The 19,352-nt window shown below is 40.0% G+C and overlaps 2 protein-coding genes across 7 annotated transcripts in view; both read right to left on the bottom strand.

The window, feature by feature from the left end:
• The window catches only part of dst (dystonin), a 223,074-nt gene that overhangs the window by 85,550 nt on the left and 118,172 nt on the right, over positions 1–19,352 (bottom strand). For all 6 annotated transcript variants that reach the window (XM_079634661.1, XM_079634663.1, XM_079634664.1 and 3 more), the window contains 10 exons: positions 19,118–19,296; positions 17,979–18,117; positions 17,690–17,883; positions 17,283–17,445; positions 17,112–17,195; positions 16,524–16,631; positions 16,334–16,432; positions 8,254–8,391; positions 5,828–5,916; positions 5,557–5,665 (listed from right to left, as the gene is read on the bottom strand). In XM_079634661.1, coding sequence (XP_079490787.1) covers positions 5,557–5,665; positions 5,828–5,916; positions 8,254–8,391; positions 16,334–16,432; positions 16,524–16,631; positions 17,112–17,195; positions 17,283–17,445; positions 17,690–17,883; positions 17,979–18,117; positions 19,118–19,296 — 1,302 coding nt within the window. The remainder of the gene's footprint in view (positions 1–5,556; positions 5,666–5,827; positions 5,917–8,253; positions 8,392–16,333; positions 16,433–16,523; positions 16,632–17,111; positions 17,196–17,282; positions 17,446–17,689; positions 17,884–17,978; positions 18,118–19,117; positions 19,297–19,352) is intronic.
• LOC307010195 (uncharacterized protein) lies at positions 8,607–15,868 on the bottom strand. The gene is made up of 2 exons (XM_079634668.1): positions 12,683–15,868; positions 8,607–10,898 (listed from the first exon to the last, which is right to left on the bottom strand). Exons 1-2 carry the CDS (start codon positions 15,824–15,826, stop codon positions 8,838–8,840), a joined length of 5,205 nt encoding a protein of 1,734 aa, XP_079490794.1. The 5' UTR covers positions 15,827–15,868; the 3' UTR covers positions 8,607–8,837.

Genomic DNA, 19,352 nt, shown 5'->3' with positions numbered 1-19,352 from the left:
AAACAACAGGCTACAGTGGAAATATTAGGTAGAAAGAAAGCACTGGTCAAATATTAGTAAAAAGCAGGAGTATCTGGGGTCTGCGGGTCATGAGAACTTCAGTGAAGTAAAGAGAGAGCTCTTTGATTTTTTTATAAGTGACAAACCTGAACTTCCTCACAATTGACAATGCAAGCCCTCAATGTCTTCTGCTAAGGGACCATTGGCCTGCAAGTCGCTTCTTATATCTTCAAGAGTATCGCAATGATCCTGAAGTCTCCCAACACATTCCAAGTAATTCTGGGTGGAATATCTCTGCAAAAAATACATCATTATACTTACACCTTTATCTAAAGATATCAAAACATGCACTTGGATGATGCAGAGTTGATAATGCTTTGAAAATTAGCATCTAACTCAGCTAGTAGTAGCAATACTCACTCTCGGTTTGACTTCTTCTGTCTGCTTTATGTTTGGACCATCTGCCACAGAGACCTGGTAGTTAGGGTTGGTTGCCTGAAAGACATCATCTGCAGCAGCATCATCTGTGGTTGAGATCTTGCTTATAGCGTCCATGCTTTCATCTCTTAGGACAGTGTCTTCCAAAACACTGCTAAGCTCTCCACCCACATCCTCAAGCATTCCTTGATCTCTACTTGTGGAGATCTCCTGAATCATCTCCAGTATATCAGTCTGACACTTTGATCCATCATTACTCTGATCAGATGGACAATTCTGAACTTCTCTCCATTCAAGTTCTTCATGTGTTTTCAAATCCAGGAGGATATCTGGATCACTGATTATCTCATTTGAGCTGGGATGATTGGCTGGAAAGGATCCAGAGGGGTGCTGAATAATTTCAATAATGCTATTAATGGCTTGGCATTTTTGTTTTTGAGTTTCGTCCACACTTGCTCCCTCCATCTTCGTTTGGATTAACTCATTTAAAAAATCACTGCTTCCCATTGAGTTTGGAGCACTTTCATCTTTGGCACTTGACATTTGAGGTAAATGAAGGTTATCTTGGAGTGCAGTTTCAGCAACCACTGTATCTCTACCCTGAGACTGTTTGAAGATGCCTGCCTTTTTCTCACTATTCTGGTCAAGCATGACTCTGACAGAAGAACTTGGATTTTGGGGGTCAGTCTGCAATTCATTGTATTCTGTGAACATCTCTTCTGAACAATTGCCTGAAGTTGACTTTAAAGTTTCTACAAAGTCTTTTACATGTTTATCATTGTCACTTGTAAAGTGATCAGCTGATCTGGCTATTGCAGTGTCCTTTGAGGCTACTTCATAACAAATCTTGCTTTGCTCGCTTGGGTGTTGTGTGTTATGCGTACCTCCACTTGAATCATCTTGACTAGAGTTAGTAGTAATTTCAAGAGGTAATGGCTTGGAATTTACTGTTGATCCAGCTAAATCCTTCAAGTTGAGTTGAAGTGTGTTCTCTGATCCTTTGAAACCTATAGAGGTTTCAATGTCATCATTCTGTTCTACATTACAGTCAATACTGCTTTCTGTACAGATCGCTCTGGGCTCAGGTGTTGTTATTGGTGCATTTCTGAACATTTCTGACATGTCCTCATAAATATCCGACACATTTACTCTGTTCTCTTTGCAAAACGCCTCTGGATCCTCAGAATGCTCATGATCTGTATTCTCATTTATATTATTGGAGTAATTAGCTTCATATGATGCATTGGCCTGAAATGATATTTCCTCTTTCTCATTCAGCAAATTTTGAGCTAGTATGCGGTGACCATCAGTACTTAAATTCACCTCTGTTACAGTTTCCATTGGTGACAGGACACTTGCTCCACATAAAGACAAGGTTGGCTGTGCTTCTGCAAGTGTATTAACTTGTGCAACATCTTTTACAATTGGTAGCAAAGTGCTCAAGCTCTCAGAGAGCTCATTGTCAAAATATGTGTTTGTTATTGCAGACTCCACATTGGACCTGTTGAATTCCTGTTCAGGATTAAGAACACTCTCTGATTTTCTTTCATCAGAGCAGACATCACTTTGTGACAAACATGATATCCCAGAGTCACTCTGTACAGGGCTAACAACTTGACTTGCTATAGTCTCAAGATATGCCCCCTCCCTGACACTCGATGAAGGACTTCCAGTTTCACAAGAAAAATCAACAACAAAAGTGTCAGCATTGTTATTTGGCCTTTTTGATTCATTTCCTTCCAAAGTGAAAATGCTTTTTCTTTCATCTGTAGTGCTCATCGCATTGTTAGTATCCATAGTCTTGAAATTGCCACATTGTACGTCACAATCCTCCCCTATTCCAAGAGTCTCAGATACATCATCATACACATTATCTTTTGTAGAAATAGCTTTAGATGGAACGTCACAAATGGTGGGTAACAGAAGATCCTGACTACTGCTCACACCTGATATGTCTGTAGATACCTGCATGGCTTCATCTGATCTTGAGCTTATTTGATCTCTTTTTGCTGAGTCAAGCGCCATAATGTCTACCCTTTTGTCCTGCTGTGAATGTTGCATTCTCTCAGCCTCTTCATCATCCAACATTCCCGACTGGAGGGCATCATTTACACTGAGCACACACTTTGCCTCTGGATCAATGATGGCGTTGCTGATTGCCTCTGAGTCGAGAACACTTCTGCTAATATCATCAGTAATCAGACCCGTCTCTAAAGCATCAGAAACGCTAATGGTTTTTTCAACTGCTGCATCATATAAACCACCCAAAAGGTTCTGCTTTTCCATGATCTGTAGTGCTACCTTACTTGAGATGCAGCCTTTGATGACAGAAGTGTTCAAAACTGACAATGAAGCACTTTCGTTATCTTTCAAACCACCCCCTTGAAGCTGCAATGCAAGTACTTCTAAGACAGTCTCTTCATCAATAAGGCCTTTATTGAGAGCACCTTGAAGGTCATACCGTTTTCCAGAGGTGACATCCAAAATCCCACCTTCCTCTCCTTGTGCCCTAAGAAGATGTATGGCGTAATCTCTCTCAACTTTGTCATCCCACACATCTTCTGTATGTGGGAATTCAGGGGGTATATCTGTATAGTTGGTTGTTTCACTGTCTTTCAAATGTTTTTCTTGGCCTTTAACGGCATCATCACATTCAGGATTCGCTACTATCGAGCACAAACTTGTGGCAGTTGCTGCTAAGGAAAAGCCTGTTTGTGATAACTCCATTGTTTTTGACATGTCGCTTTTGTCTGCTTGGCACTTGTCTGTACATGAACATGTAGAAACCTCTGGCAGTTTGTTCATTTCAATTACTGTCACATGTTCATTACTTCCTAGGAAGATATCACACTTCTGATCTGTTGCTAAGGTGTTTACATCAGATTCAAAGGGTAGAGTAGGTTCTAGGTGATTGTGTAATACTTTCACATTCACTACTACATGTTCTTCTTTTGTTGTGCTTTCCAAAGATTCACAAATTTGCAATTCTCCCAGCGCATCATAATCAGCATCCAGACAATCATCATCAGTGTTAGGAACGCTACTGTTCAGTGGAGACTCATGCTTATCTTCAGAAATATCATTCATATGAAGGCCGCTAATGTCACCTGCACATTCTGATTCTGATGCTTCAGAGAGTAATTTAGCCATTTTATTTAACTGGTGATCAAAGACCAACAGCCTTTGGCCTGACTTTGGATCCATATAGCTATTCATCATGAGGTAGGAAATAAATAACTGTTTCACCTCAGAGAGAGATGGTGTATCTGTGCTGTTTTTGTCACTAATTTCTTCACCGGATGTACAAGATCCTTCCATTTGTAGCTCCATTACCAGCCATGATGAAAACCTGTTATTCAGTTCATCTATATCAGGAAAAACATCTGGGATTTCTATTGTCTTCAACAACTCTTTTGTAAATGTCTCAATCAAGTTATTCTCCACTGCAGAGTCAACATCAACTACCTCAGAGGTTTCAGGTATGTACAAGGCTGTTATGTTCTGTCGGTTATGCAACAGTTCAGATGCAAGTTTTTCTGTGATTATATTTTGCTGAAGAGAAGTGGAGAAAGAGAGGATTTCACCAGCGTTAGGCCAAAGGAGACCCAGAAACGCTTTCTGTCTCTCCAGAACTAACAATGCACTGCTAGAGCTTATTAAGTCACATTGGACAGCCTCGTCGACTGTGAGTCTCACCCCATTGCAAGGATTAACAATGCCACCATTTTGGGCCTGATAGCTCAATATGTCGCTCGCAGTGTCCTGATCAATCAGACCCTCAGATAAGGCCTCCTCAACAGTCAGCTTTTGGCCGGTTTTGGGGTCAACTATGCCTCCTGCAAACAACTGGGTGCTCAGCAACCGAAGCATTGTCTCTCTATCAATGACGCCCTCGTGCATAGCTTTCATAACATTAATCTCTCTCCCAGATGCCGGAGATATAGTTCCATCTTTTCCACATTTCACTGGAAGCAGGCGAAGTCTTGTCGGCTCGTGAATCAGGCTCCTCTGCACGAGCTGACTAAGTGTGACTTTTTCTGCAGTGTTGGGGTCAATCAAGTCCTTCCAAGTGTCCTTTCTCTCTGACATCTGGATAAAGAGTGAGTCGGGTATCAGGCCAAGTTGAAAAGCCCTTTCCAGATGTAGGATATCACCAGTGTATCTTAACCCTCCAGTCGCTAGCTGGATTTCAATGATCTTTATAGCTGTTTGCACAGATATAGCCCCATGTTCCAGGGCTGCTATAACTGGCAATGGTTCTAAAGCAAACTGGGGATCCTGAAGACATTTTTTAGCTTTATTCAAGTCTTGCAGTTGCATGAACATTGTGTCATCCACAAGTTTGTTCTTGAATGCATCCCCCAAGTCCATACACAAGTGCTGTTCAGGCCAAATGAGTCCATTGGTTATAAGTTGAGCCTCTAGAAGACCAAGTCCTGTGTTCAGGTCAATGAGCCCACGGTGCACCGAGCAACACACAGACATGACAGCCCCACTTTCAACATCCAGAATCCCTTGGATGGCCTGGAAAGAGATAAAAGAAATCAAGATGTTTCTGAAATTGTGTTCAAAGATAATGACTAGAAATTTTGATAACAATATTGGTTATAACTACAATCAAAAATACTCACCCATCAGTCAAGTCTACGGATTGTAATAGCTCATGTGCAACAGTGCAAGTCATCAGCAAGAGAAATAGGACGCAATAAAAGCTTACATGCATCTGTGAACAGAACTCTCAGTATTTTGTAGAACAACACAGTTAGAGAAAACACGCAGAGCATTATGTTATTATGTGCAGTGTGGTGAACCTCATGTAGACAGGGAAAAGAATATCCTGCTGTGAAGAAAGAGCGAGACTGGCTGACATGCAAGGTATGTTTACAGCATACTCAGTTTACCATGAAGTTTTAAAACACACAGAAAAAAGTAGTTTTTTTGCCACTTTCACAGTAGTGGCATTAAAAAGATAGAGTGGCTGAGGCTTTTGGAAACTGTCTTACCATGCTACATATTTCAAGCTGTCAAAATAAATGTTAGTCATGCAGTTGGAGAGAGTGTTTACACTTTGCACACAATAATCACCATATATAACCAGCGACTGGCAGAGTCTCTCACCTGATCAGCTGAAGAGGTTGCATCTGCACACTGTTGAGAGAGCTCGCTGTAGGCCTGATGAAGAGATTTTAGCTGCTCTTTTGCCTCTTGCTTTTCTTCTTCTGTCATTCTAGTAAAATAAAAAAAATAAAAAAATAAATCCTTTTGTGAAAGCACATGAAAATGAGAAAATAAGTTAAACAAAACAAACAAGTGCATGCAAATAAACAATGCTATTGGAAGCTGCAATTCATTCTCAGTGATGTCTTCCCCTGTCGACATTATAACATACTTGTCACTGTGTTTGGTTAGCATCAGCTGGGTAGTTTTCAAGACTTCTCCAATTTTTTCCTTCTTTGTCACCACTTCCTCCATTGACATCTATAATATAACATAATAATGCACAGTATGCATTAGATTAGTTGCACTTTGAAAGCCACTTCATCCAACATCTACTGTAAGCTATTCAAACATCTGAAATCAAATTCATGTTTTTTAAGCAAACTCTAGCCATATCATTTGCAGAAAATATGAGGATATGCCACTATTAGAATTCCATGATTTAATATTATAATGGGGTTCAAAAGTTTGAGACCAAACTGAAACCTGGGATTCTAAATCTAAATCATCACAGTAAATAAACAACGTATCGGGATCTTGAACATATATTATTTCCATCCATTCTTTTATCCTTTGTAGGATGCTGGAGCCTATCCCACACACACCTATGGACAATTTAGTGTCTCCAGTTCATCTATGGTGCTTGGATTGTGGGGGAAATCAAAGCATGAAACCCATGCAAACACAGGGAGAACATGCACACTTCCCGGATAGAAGCATACACTAAATGCATAAATGTAAATGTAATCATCTATAGATGTTGTGACACTGATGTGTACTTTGTATAAAATGTATTGCTCCTACTGAAGCACAAAATTATCTTAATAACATTCACAAATCATGCTGGTATAATGGTGTGGTATTCTCAGGAACAGGCTGAACACTCAGAAGATGAAATCCAAACACTTTAATAATAGTAAGGCCACATTTACACATAGCCGGGTATTTAGAGAAACGAATATTTCCCCCCCTCCGTTTTCAATAATAACATCGTGCACACAACCCGCATAAATACGCCGTCGAGCACCATCATAACTATGCCAAACCTAATGGGCGGCAGTGTAGCGAGAAGGATAAAGCCATGCAAGCCAATCAGAATCCTCAGAATCGACAAGAGAGAACCTAAAACCCCGTTTCTCCCATTTGACACGACAACATATAACCGGCGTTTTCAGAAATCTCCACTTTGGCCGGAGTTTTTAGAAACAATCGTTTTCTGGGATAAAAACTGCGTTTTCGTGTAAATGACAGGCCAAAACGAAGAGAAATATCTGCGTTTTCCCATCGTGTAAACGGGGCCTAAGACTCATGCAACATGCAGGGAAACTCAACACAACAGTGTCGGTATTACAGTGACCAGATAAGGATTGAAGGTGAAGGAACAACTTAAGTAGTGAACACACCGTGGATAATTACTAAACACAGCTGACACGCATGAACTAATAATGACGGTAACCAAGGAGATGGACGAGTAGCGGGAAACTGAACAAAGAACCATGTGACAGATGAAACCATACTGAAAGTCCATGAACAAAACTAAACTGAACATGACTGCTGGATATCATGAGCAACGTATTTTACACAAACCTGTGGAGTCCATGTCAGCTTGTGTGCATGCTGTTATTAAAGCAAATGCAGATTCTGAAATGTGTCTTTTTTTCAGTTAGGGCCTACACTTTTCCCGCAAATTGCTGATCATATGTTTTTTATTGGGGGGGAGATACAGGAATTTTCAAAATTGGTCTCAGACTTTTGGATCCCATTGTATTAAGACATTTTGCCATGTTTATATAAACATCATGGTTGCGTAAACAATCTTATGTTTGGAGAAGTGTATAGTCTGTCATCAGGGATGTGACATTGTAGATGGATGAATGGTAATTTTGACACAACTTTCTAACTTGGGAAACCATTTATTTAAAATGGCATGTAAATTGTTCTCTGCTCTTGGTCAATCAACAGCACATTTACCACCTCAATGACTTGGCTCTGACAACCAGGAAGATCTCCAAAATTAGTGTTGTGCAAGATTGTGTTTGATGAAGTGTAGAGATATAGCAACGTCAGTAGTGCAGTGAATTATATAACCACCATATAATACTGTGATTTAAGCCCCAGTGTAATCTGTACAGTTTATCACACTGCACATGCACAATGTTAATGTAGATGATGGAGCTTATGGATACATTTTAATTGGATTATTATTGTTGCCCCATATGTAAAATGGGACATGACCTCATGGCTGGTCCAGATAGATGTAATATAACAAAATAGTGATTATGGTGATTATTCACAATTTCACAAAGGAAAGGGTAGATACATTATGGGTAAATAGTTTATGTGAAATGTGGGTGGATAATAAAAGCAAGCAACAAGTATGTTAACAAAAAACATATAAAGAGATACAAAATAATAATCTTTATTCAGAAAAACAACAATGTAATTGTGTTTTGATGTTTTTGACATATTAGCAAAGTTTGGAAATGTCAAAAAATGCAATTCCCTAAAATGTTCACCACGTTGACAAGATGCTGACATTAAAACTGCTAGACCTGCTAAAAATGATGAAAAAACAATGGGATAGTTTGACTTGTTTACCTGGGGTTTACTAGTGCTCTCAGTGCTGGGTTTACCATCACTTTGAGCTTTTCCATCTTTGTTCAGATTTGTTTTCATACTGGACAATAACTTGTTAACTTTATCGCCATGTTCTTTCTTCTCGTCCTCAACAGACCTCTAAAATCATTGGAAAGAAATCGTAGGGTGGATTAGAAAACAATTTAGAACATTCATTATTGGCGCAAAAAAAAAAAAAATCAGTGTTTGAATATAACATACTGTACAGAAAGGAATGAGCAAGTATATTTAGCTCCCAGCCATTTTACATGGAAGCATGCTTGGCAATAAATAAAACATGCCATCAAAAAGAGAACAAAAAATGGATCACATAAGATATGAGACATTTTTAATCAATATCTTACAGTATAAAAAAATCCCATATTTTTTCCCATTTTCACCATTTTGACCATTGTGTTTTTTTCAGGATAAAAATATATATTCTTCTATATTAGATAATGGTCCACCACAAAGGGTTGCAAATACATAGCTAAACCAATTACTTTGTCTGCCATTTACAAAACATTCACCAAAAAATGGGCTGATTGTATAAGTCCAGTAGCACATCAGAAGTGCCGATAGGTCCAGAAGTATTGGAAAGATGAAGTATTGCCAGTACTATGGGGCTTTGTTACTTCAAGAAGGACAAACCCAGTGTGGCTGTCAAAGACACTCTTTTCTAGAGCTTCCTTGAAAGACATTTTTCGCTTGGTTTTGGGGCAAGTGATACATTTCAAATGGGAATTGTCATTTTGAAGATGTGCAGCAGTTGCTTTGTCGATCAAGCAATTATGTATGCCATCCTCCAATGAGACTCTCTCTTGGCTCTCTGGGTTTATGAGCCCACCTGTTGCCAGTTGAAACTCAAGACACCTCACTGCAACATCCTTTGGGAAAAGGTTCTCTTGCATTGCCTGAGCCACAGTCAAAGTCTTTCCATTTTGAGGGTGAATGATACCATAGTAGGCTTGCTCACATTGCTGGATCTGTCTGGCAAAACCTTCATCCAAGAGTCCTCGATGTTGTGCTTCTGTTATCAGAACCCTTTCACCAGATGCTGGATCACAGATGCCTCCAGTGCAAGCCTGGGCTTCTAGCAACCTCAACGCGGTGAGTCGGTCCACAAGGTTCTGCTGGTGCCCTTTGAAAACCGGGAGTCGTTTCTTCAAAGAAACATCCCAGAGTCCTGCAACAGGACCGTTTGAAACTTTAAAGACAACTCTTCTGGAAATCAAAAGATCAGCAAACTCTGAAATGCTGAGCTGCCCACTCCGGTAGCTATTGAGCTCTTCTATTTGGAGAATTTTCAGACTAAGAGCATTTTCAATGCAAAGCTGCCGCCCAGTCTTATGGTCTGTTAGGATGTGTAAAAGATTCCTACTTGAGTCCATGATTGTTATCTCTTGCCATTCGCTCTCTTGTCGTGAGAGAAACAGGTAAGTTCTCTTGTCAATGTGACCGGCCTTAAATGCTTCATAGGCGGACATCTTCGCACCATTAGAAGTGTTGATGACTGATATTCTGTGTTTGCTGGAAGATGAGAGGGTGAAGAGATGTTGGTCACCAAAAGGAAGAAGATATACTCCACCATTGACGTCATATACACAGATTCGGAGCAGTTCGCTGTAGTATGCCTTCTGCCCTGTTTCTGGGTAGTGAAAATCTTTTGGGTTACTGACCGGATCATAGAGACTTTGAAGGGTGGTTTGATTTATGAGCCCCTGCTCTAGTGCACAATCCATGGGTACTCTACTTCCAATCAATGGATGAATCAAACCTCCAGTAGCGATTTGAGTTTCCATTATCGCTTTCCCTCTATGTCTATCTAGAATTCTCACCTCCATAGCCTGAAACACTGATAGGATCTTCCCAGCATGAGTATAGCCACTGACTGCTTTGTAAGCATCACTTATTTTGTCTTTGAGATCCTCAGTAATGATGTCTTTCTCAAAAGCATCTGAAGGAGAGTAACCTTCACCTGTCATAGGATCAATAATGTATCCTGTGGCAGCTTGCGCTTCCAAAAACTCAATGGCATATGTTTTAGATATTAATCCTCCTGCAACGGCATCGAGGAAGGACAGCTTTTTCTTGCTAGACTCTATATAAACACCTGCAATTGAGGACGGTTTACCAATAAATTGAGCAAGTGATGCTTCTATCTCCTCCATTGTGATGAGACCTGTTTGCAACTTGAGTGCAATTTCCTGAGTAATTATATTGGTTTTTATTAACTTTTTAATACTTATCCGTCCTCTGAGACCTTGAATTTTATGGGAAGAAGACTCCATTTTTAGCCCTTTCGATTTACTTGCTATAGGCGAGTCAGAAGCAAGATCGACGGAGGACTCAGAATCATTGATATTGAATGTAACAGTCTGGCTTTTACCAGACCTGCCTTTATCAATCGAGCTTTTCCTGAGTATAGGGTCAGTGATGTCACTCTGACTGTTAACAACCATCACTTGATTTGTGTGTATTTCAAATGCATTCGAATTCTGGAGTGGAACTGAATTTTCTGTTTTCTTGGTAGCATAGTCCAGAGTTCCCTCGTTGATTACTTGCATTTTCGTTTGCTTGACCTTTTGTAGCTCCTCCAGCACTTTTTCCTTTTCCAGTGTAGCTATCTGCAAGCATGAGATCATTTATGCAATTAGAGCATGAACTAAGTTCAGATGTAACATCATATCTACTATATTCTCAGATCTTGACAAATATGAAACTGAACCTAAATTGAAATCCAGACTCTATGATGATGATACTGTACACTTATATACATTACATTTTGTAATACATATATTTAATTATATATTACATTACATGTATATATTTACATATTCATAAATATTTATATAAGAGTTAAGGTGAAGTGTGTGATTTCTGCACTCATAGAACTGCAATATATAGCGTCCTCTCTACCCCATCTAAGTGAGGACTATTAGCCACAAGCAATTATTGCACTATTACTTTCTGGGTTATAGAGGTGGTGAACAGAATTTAAATTAATATAATTTATAGTGATTGCCGCAACAATAATTTTTCAAATGATGATCAAATTCTGGAGAAATGCAGGGAGGTCAACTATCAAATGACCTATGGTGCTTTCAAACTTTTGGTGCACACTTGACTTCAGAATTTGGTTTATTTGGATAATGTGAACACTGTTTTTACAACTCGGATGCACACCTGTAAACCATGACTGAGTCCACCTAAAAGAGGTACTCCGGTACGGTTTGCTGCTGATATGAATGCAATTGTCCTAAATCATTGATGAAGTATGATTGGTCGAATTGTGTCAGTGTTGCTCGCTCACTTTCTTAACAAGTAGGATTGATGCACTGCAAGCAGAGATATAAGCCAAGAGATAGACCAAAGTATAAGGTCCTGTTTACACTAGTTCGACCCTCGAAAACTGAGACGTTTGGAAACACAGAAGACCCCGTTTTGGTTTAAAAACTTTTTAAACTTTTAACAAGTAGGATTGATGCACTGCAAGCAGAGATATAAGCCAAAAGATAGACCAAAGTATAAGGTCCTGTTTACACTAGTTTGACCCTCGGAAACTGAGACGTTTGGAAACACAGAAGACCCCGTTTTGGTTTAAAAACTCCAGGGCTGAGTTCCAGTCTAGACAGACCGAAATGGAGAATAGATACGAAGGTGTGGCTGCCCACATTCACTCCCTGATTCATCAAGCTCCTATCAAATGAGCATTACGCTACTGGAACATGACAATAACAGATCAGAGACGTCTTTCTCGACGGCTCTGTATCAGACCAGGCTCGACGACTGTGTAAACAATAACATGGAGACGGTACTTCAGGGTTTGCTGACTTTGTTGTCCTTTTTAGCAGCCATTGTGCAGTTAAACTCTGCACTTTATAATTCTGCAGCTGCCTACATGCACAAGAGGCAATCTATGATTAGAGTAATCGGCAACAATCGGTTACTGCTTACACTTGTACGTGCATGCCCAGTGTGCATGAATGGTCATGTGACATACGTTTTCAGTGGGATGAGATCCTTTCTGAAAAGCAGTGGAAACGCCAGTATGGACGAGGATCGTCTTCATTTTCAAAATGCCATTTTAAAACGATAACACACTAGTGTAAACAGGGCCTAAATGTGAGGTGAGTAAACCTTTCTATTTTGCTGCCTTTTCCCGCATTGTCGTTAGTTAACAACAAGGGTAAACAACTGCCACGTTGTTGATGCAAGCGTACTGAGGATCTGACCCACAAAATACAAGTGTGAATAGAATACAAGAGGAGCAACTGACTAAGCAATGGAACTAAGTGTGAACACACCTTTACTTATAGTTGTATCTGCACATTGTTAAAACACAAAGAAATTACACACTTCACCTTTTAATGAAAGTTTTACAAAACTGCGAATGCACCTGAAGTCGTACCTCAGAGCTCATTTTCATTTTCTTTAGTTCCTCCTCCAGGTTCTGTTTCGCCTCTTCATATGAAGCAACAATTTTCTGAGTCAGCTGAAGTTCATCCTTCAGCTTTGCCAGCTCTTCATCTTTGGCACATTGATGATTGGCCTGTCCAAGTGCCTCCAATTCTTTTAGATGCTTCTGCTCAGAATTGACTGCTACCTCAAGCTTCAGATTCTTCTCCTGTAGGGACTTCATGTCCTTGATGTATGAGACAATCTGTTCTTTTAGAGATGTTCCTTCCCTTTCCGAGATGTTCAATTTCTGCTCAGACTCTGCCAACATTTGCTTTAACCTTGATATCTCGTTTGAGCTATCTTTGTGAATATTGTCGAGTTGAAAAATACTAGATTTTACCCTGATTTTTTCAGTTTCCAACTCAGAAATCTTTGACTTTGCTTTGAGAAGTTCAAGGTCAAGAATTCCCCTCTGTCTGTCAGATTCGTCCAACTGTGTGCGTATATTGCAGAGGTGTTGTTCAGCCTCTTGTTTGGCTTTTGATGCATTAGCAATGAATGCCTTCAGCTTCTCCACTTCTTGAGACAGGTGCTTGTTGTCTCTCTCTGCAGTTTCCACAGTATGCGAGTGCTCCGTAGATTTCCTCTCATGCTCCAATTTTAAGCGTGATTCTTGCAGGGAAAGGTTATGCTCCATTTCAGCCTGCACTATCTTCAGTTGAGTCTCATAGCCTTTCTTTTGTAAGTCAAGTTTACCTTTGAGATCATCAAGCATCTTTTTACAGTTGTCCAATTGTTCGCCAAGCTTTTGTGACCTCAACTCAGCAGCTGCTGTTTGATTTTGCTTCAGCTTAAGCTCTTCATTGGTTTGTCTCAACTTCTGCTTCAGTTCTGATGTTTGGAGATTTAAACTTGTAATTTTGTCTTCTGCAGAATTCCTATCCTTTTGAAAAGTGACTAGCTCTTGTCTTAAATTCAGTACAGATTTATCTGCGCTTGAGCTCATTTCTCGCATAACAGAACTTTTCCTTTGGAGTTCAGCCTCAAATTCTTTGAGTTTGGACTGGCTTAGTCTGTTTTCTTCAGTCACCCGCTGTAGCTCATCTTTTGTTCTTTTTAGAGTGGTACTAAGATTATCAAATTCACATTTTAAAACCTGTAACTTCTGGTCAGCAGTTTGCTTATCCCTCTGAAGAGATGAAATGTCCAGTTTCAGGCTTACTGTGGCTTTTTCTGAACTTCCACTGATCCTGGTAATTGTCTGCTTACATTTCAAAAGCTCATTTTCAAGTTCTCGCACCTTTGTAATGCTCTTCTTACCTTCAGATGATTCCCTTTGAGATTCTCCTATGGATTTTTTCAATGTCATGTTCAGGTTATTTATCTCGACTTTATGTTCCTGAACCTTCTGATTAGCCAGATTCCTCTCAGTGGTTATGGAACTCAGCTCTGCTTTGAGATTTGAAATATCTTTTTCATAGTTGGTGATGGTCAATGTGAGAGATTTGATTTTCTGCTGTAGCTCGTTTGTCTTTTTGACTCCTTCGTTGTAATCTTTAAGTTTGATTTGAAGCTCATGAGATACCTGTGTTTTAATCAGAAGTTCCTCTTCAAATATTTTTACCTGAGATTTTGCACTTTCTGCCTGTGATCTGAGTATATTAATTTGCTGTTCCTTACTGTCAATCTCAATGGATGCTCTATCGAGTTCTGCTTTCACATTTTTAATGGAACGCTCAGTGTCCATGTTAATCTTCTTGAGTTCTTCTACTTTCTTAGTAAGCTGCGTCACATGCAAGAAACTTTTCTGAAGCTCTAATTCAAGGTTTTTGATTCTGAGTTGAGCTTCCTTCTCTGTTCTTGTCTTCATATTGATCTCTTCTTTGGCTCTCTGCAGTTGCTCCTTCAAAACCTCTGCCTCCCCTTTCAGGGTTTTAATCTTTTGGTCAGCATGTGATTTGTCTTGCTGGATTGACTCAATACTTACCTTAAGATGTCGGGTATCACTTTCCAATAACTGATTCTTTCTATTTAGTTCATTGACCTTGAATGTCATCTGCTCTACTTCAGTCAGTTTGGAAGACAACTCATCTTCCATGCACCTAAACTTATGAGCGCTCTCCTGTTCCAAGGAGGACCGCTGTAGAAGTTTCCCTTGGTTGACCTTGAGTTGGTCCTTTATGCCATCAACCTCTGTCTTCTGGAACAGCACTCTCTGCTCCAGAGCCGATTTGTCCCTTTGGAGAGACTTGATTTGTTCTTGATACACATAGACAGACTTTTTCAGTTCAGAAGATTCTTGTCTTAATTCTTCTGCTTTCTGTCTCATGTTGGACCTATCTGCATCCATTTCCACTTGAAGCTTCTTCAGCCTGTTGTTTGCCTCGTCTAAGAGCTCTTTGAAACGTTGGGCTTTCTCCTCAGCCACAGTTTTGTGGACAATGAATGAGTTTAATTCAGACTTCAAGGTCTTGATCTCAGTCTCAGCTCGTTTCTTGCCCATAATGAGCTCTTCCATTTTGCGTTGCAGGACATCTGCCTCAGATTCAGAATGGATTATCGAAGAACCGGTTGTAAAAGTGGACAGTTGTGAACCTTCTATGGAGAAACCCAACAAGGATTCACCTTGCTTCATTCTGACTTCTGACTTGTGTGCCAGATCCATTTCCATGATTCTCACTTGGCTAAGGAGCTCTGCCTCTGCATCTTCCTTAGCCCTCAGTTCTCGCTCTAACGTACGACTGTGCTCCTCCAGGCCCTGTACATCATTGTCCTTGCGACGTAAATGATCTTCCAGCTTCTTACGGGTTAATGTGATTTCCTCTATGCTCTTTTTAAGGTTGCGGAGGCTCTCTTCCAGGGAGGCTTGTTTGGCCTCTGACTGCTGAACCTGTTGTCGAGCACGATTCAGCTCTTGCTCGATGGAACCTTTGCTTTTGATCACACCTTCTAGTTCAACACGATATTTCTGGGCCTCAAACTCAGCCTTTGACCTCTGTAAGGTCAAGTCCTCAATTGACTTTTTATGCATCTCAAGGTCTGCTCCCAAGATGTCCAGCTGCTGTTGCCTGTTAGACAGTGATGCCTCGAGTTCCAGTACCTGACACCGGAGCCTGGTGATCTCCTCTTCACTTGCAGCTTTCTGCAGATCCATGCTCTCAGTCCAGGTTAAGTACTCCGCATTTTCCAATGATTTCCTCCTCTGTAATGAAAGATACAGTCATCTTCCAGTCAACCACTTGGAAGAGAATAGGCGGTTCTTGCCCACTTACCAATAAAGGTTGAAAAACCAACACCACCACCAAGTGTTTGCATATACTCTTCAGCATTTTTCCAGGACATGCTTTCCCAAGAGACAAGGTCAACAGCAATGATACAAAATACAGCAATATGTGCTATTTTGTATCAAAATATATTTCTAAGCACCGAACAACATTTTGAATAGCAGGAAAGAGTGTAATAAATATGTGTGCTGCATGTTTGGGTGTGTGTGATTGCTCTAATGGAACATGGCTGGGAGCAAAACCTTGCTAAATAACATGCAGTGAAGCTGCTATGAAGCTGAAGCAGCTGAACATTAGCATTTCAGCTATAATGCTAATGCTAATCAACTCTATTCGATGAAGCATGAAAGACAAGAAAAGGTCAACAATTGCCTTACCTCATCCTCTTCCGCCCTCTTCAGTGTTTCACCTGCAAACTTCACATACTGTGTCATGAGAGTAACCAGGGCTGTGTAACGTGTACGAAGGTCCATAAACTGATGAGGGGAAACAAAGACATTCATACTCAAACTAAATCAAAAGGATAGCAGTGTAGACCTATTAAAATAGGTTATATTTCTCCCGTACCTCCTGCTGGATGACATCGGACGAACTCTGCATCTTCCTCCTCTTCACTGGGGATTTATGCTGAGAGTCCACCATGGCTCTATAAGTCATCAACTGCAGTTCATAGTCCTTAAAGAAAAACAAGGATGGAAAAAACACTTAAATAAAAGTTTCTTTGCTATCTGCTTAATTGTTTTTATTGTATTGTTTCCCTGGGGATGAAGTATTTAAGGGTATACCATTTCCACATAAAATTACTATAACGCTACTATGATAAAGTACTGGTGTCACATGGTAATACTATGGTACTACATGATTACAATATTCAGTAGCACTTTACTTTACAGTCCTGTTCCAAATGTACATACTATGTACTTATTATAGTAATTATAATAACTGGGTAATAACCTTGAACCTACCCCTGAACCTAACCATGTAGTTACCTTGTATTACTTACTACTTATGTAAGTGTACGTACTGTAAAATAAAGTGCAACCCAATATTCACTTGAGATAGTATACCTTAGTACCCGAAGACAAACAGTTGTATTACCATATTACCATATATTTTGTTATGTCAGAATATTTTAAAGTAATAATTTTGTCTTACTTTCACTCCAACTGCATAATGCTCTGAATACTTCTGGCACTCCTCAATTTTGCTCTGTTTTTGCTCGATTTCTGCAACCAAAACCTAGAAATAAAGCAAATTATTAGGATTTGATGCTATAAACTAGATGGACATATACAGTTTACCTAAATGTTTTTTTCTTCTTCATACTTTCTGCTGGTTAAGGAACTCGGCCAACGCCTTGCTGTCCTCAGGTTGATTCGCTTGGGCCTTGAGTTGCTTGGCTTCCATTTCTTTGCTCCATTCATCCAGGCTGTTGTATGTGTCTTTGTAATATTTAAGAGATTTGCTGATGCCTTCCAGGTCTCGGAGCCTGAATACAAAGGAACACATCATCCATAATGAACAAGATAAATTGTGCACTATCAAAATAAATGTACATGCATTAGGCTACATGCATTCCTCTAGCTCATATGGTAGATCATGATGCTAGATGCCAAAGTAATGGTTTGATTCCAGATAAAGTGTATACCCTAAATGCAATACGTCAATTTGGATAAAAGTGTCTGCAAAATGCATAAATGTATATGTAATAAATAAATGAAAAACTCAATGACCTGTTTTCAATCTGAGAGTGGATGCTTTGCCATCGTTCTTTGAGCTGGTCCGCCTTCTCCTTGTGCCAATCCAAATCAAAGTCTCTCTCGTTGTGCGTTTTGAACATGCGCTCGCTGACCACTCGTGCCTTTTGCAGCTCGTCTTCCAAGTCATGAAATACCTCTCGTCTTTCATCGATTTCAGACCTCCATTGCTAAAAATTACGATCAAAAGTGTAAAGTCAAAGATGTTCCCTGATTAAACTATCATCGAGACAGCATTTTCAAAGTTACAATGAGAGATTATTACCTTGAGAGTGCTCACAACACCATCGATAGTTTTGATATTAGCATTGATCGTATCCTCCTCACACAACTTGGCTTCATAAAGTTTGACCAGAGCTTCAGCACTCTGACTGTGTTTCACCACCAAGCTCACCGTCTTCAGCCTGAGTGTAAAAGATAATCAAGTCAAACAAGTAAGATAGAAATGATAAAGCAGCCCTTTCTAGCTGATTAAATATTATGCGTTTTTTTCATATTCATCATTCTTAGTGTGTAATGTTGCTGTGTGAGCATGAAAAAGGTTTCCAAAGTCCCTCCAGCGGGAGTTATTCTCTATATCAGTGTCAGTGTTTCTGAACTCCCTGAAGTTCAGACCATTGTAGTCTTGAGTTTCTTCCGGGAACGAACATATCACAATATTCCTCATTATAATAATTAATACGCAGAATAAAGGGGCGGGGCCTGGTTGAGTTAGCTAGTAGTGTGTTAAACTGCCGGTTATGGTAAGGGGCGGGACATTTCCCAAACACACTCGAAGCGCTCGACCAATCACAACACACTGCTCCAGCCGACCAATCAGAGCACAGTGTGCTTTAGAGAAGGAGGGGCTTCATAGAGACAGGAAGTAAACAGAGCGTTACTGACAGAGTGGGAAAAGAGGAGCCGCAACAATGGAGAATATGAGGAAAATAAGGTGTGTTTTTTTTAACATTCAAGCATAAAAACCTATTCTAGTAGAGCCCCCCCCCCAAAAATAAAAATAAAAACTCAAAATGGGCATACCGGTAATAGGTATTTTTGCTAGAGATTGCTAGAATCTCAGCATGTAATCCTTGTTTGTGATTCGCAGCAAATTAATTTCAAGCATTGAGCTTTTTTACTCTTTTTGGAAGGATCTATCTAAGGATATAAGGATTGTATCTTGGAATCATGTCATGTGGATTGAAAAATGTGCAAGATCATTTTCTCTCTTTCTGAAGAGAGCAAAGAGCAAACAGAGAGCAGAGAATGTGGGAAAGTGTCACAAGCCAGATTAAAACAATGCTTGCATGAGCACCTCGGCTCAATGTGCTGAAGCACATCTTCTAGCCACTAGGTGACATCAGTAATACTCATCTCTACTCTTTTAAACACTTGTCATGTAAGGCCTGAGTAAAGACTCACTTCTCCAGGTAGATGCAGCACATGGAGTACACCTGGTTGGTGCTCTGGGTGAGGATGCTGAGCTCAGAGGAAAGCGTGGGGACGGATGGAGAGGCGGATGCTTGCCTGAGGAAAACTTCACACTTCTCTCTCAGGATCTCCAGCTCTTCCTTTAACCTATCCAGCTCCACCTTCTTTTTCTGGAATGAGTGAGAAGGAGAGGCCAGATGTATTACAGGAATTGTAAAAAAATCCA

Source organism: Phoxinus phoxinus, assembly GCF_949152265.1.
Source record: "Phoxinus phoxinus genome assembly, chromosome: 14".
NCBI classification, from domain to species: domain Eukaryota; kingdom Metazoa; phylum Chordata; class Actinopteri; order Cypriniformes; family Leuciscidae; genus Phoxinus; species Phoxinus phoxinus.
Note: the sequence above shows the minus strand (reverse complement) of the source record. Positions and strands in the feature narration are given on the sequence as shown.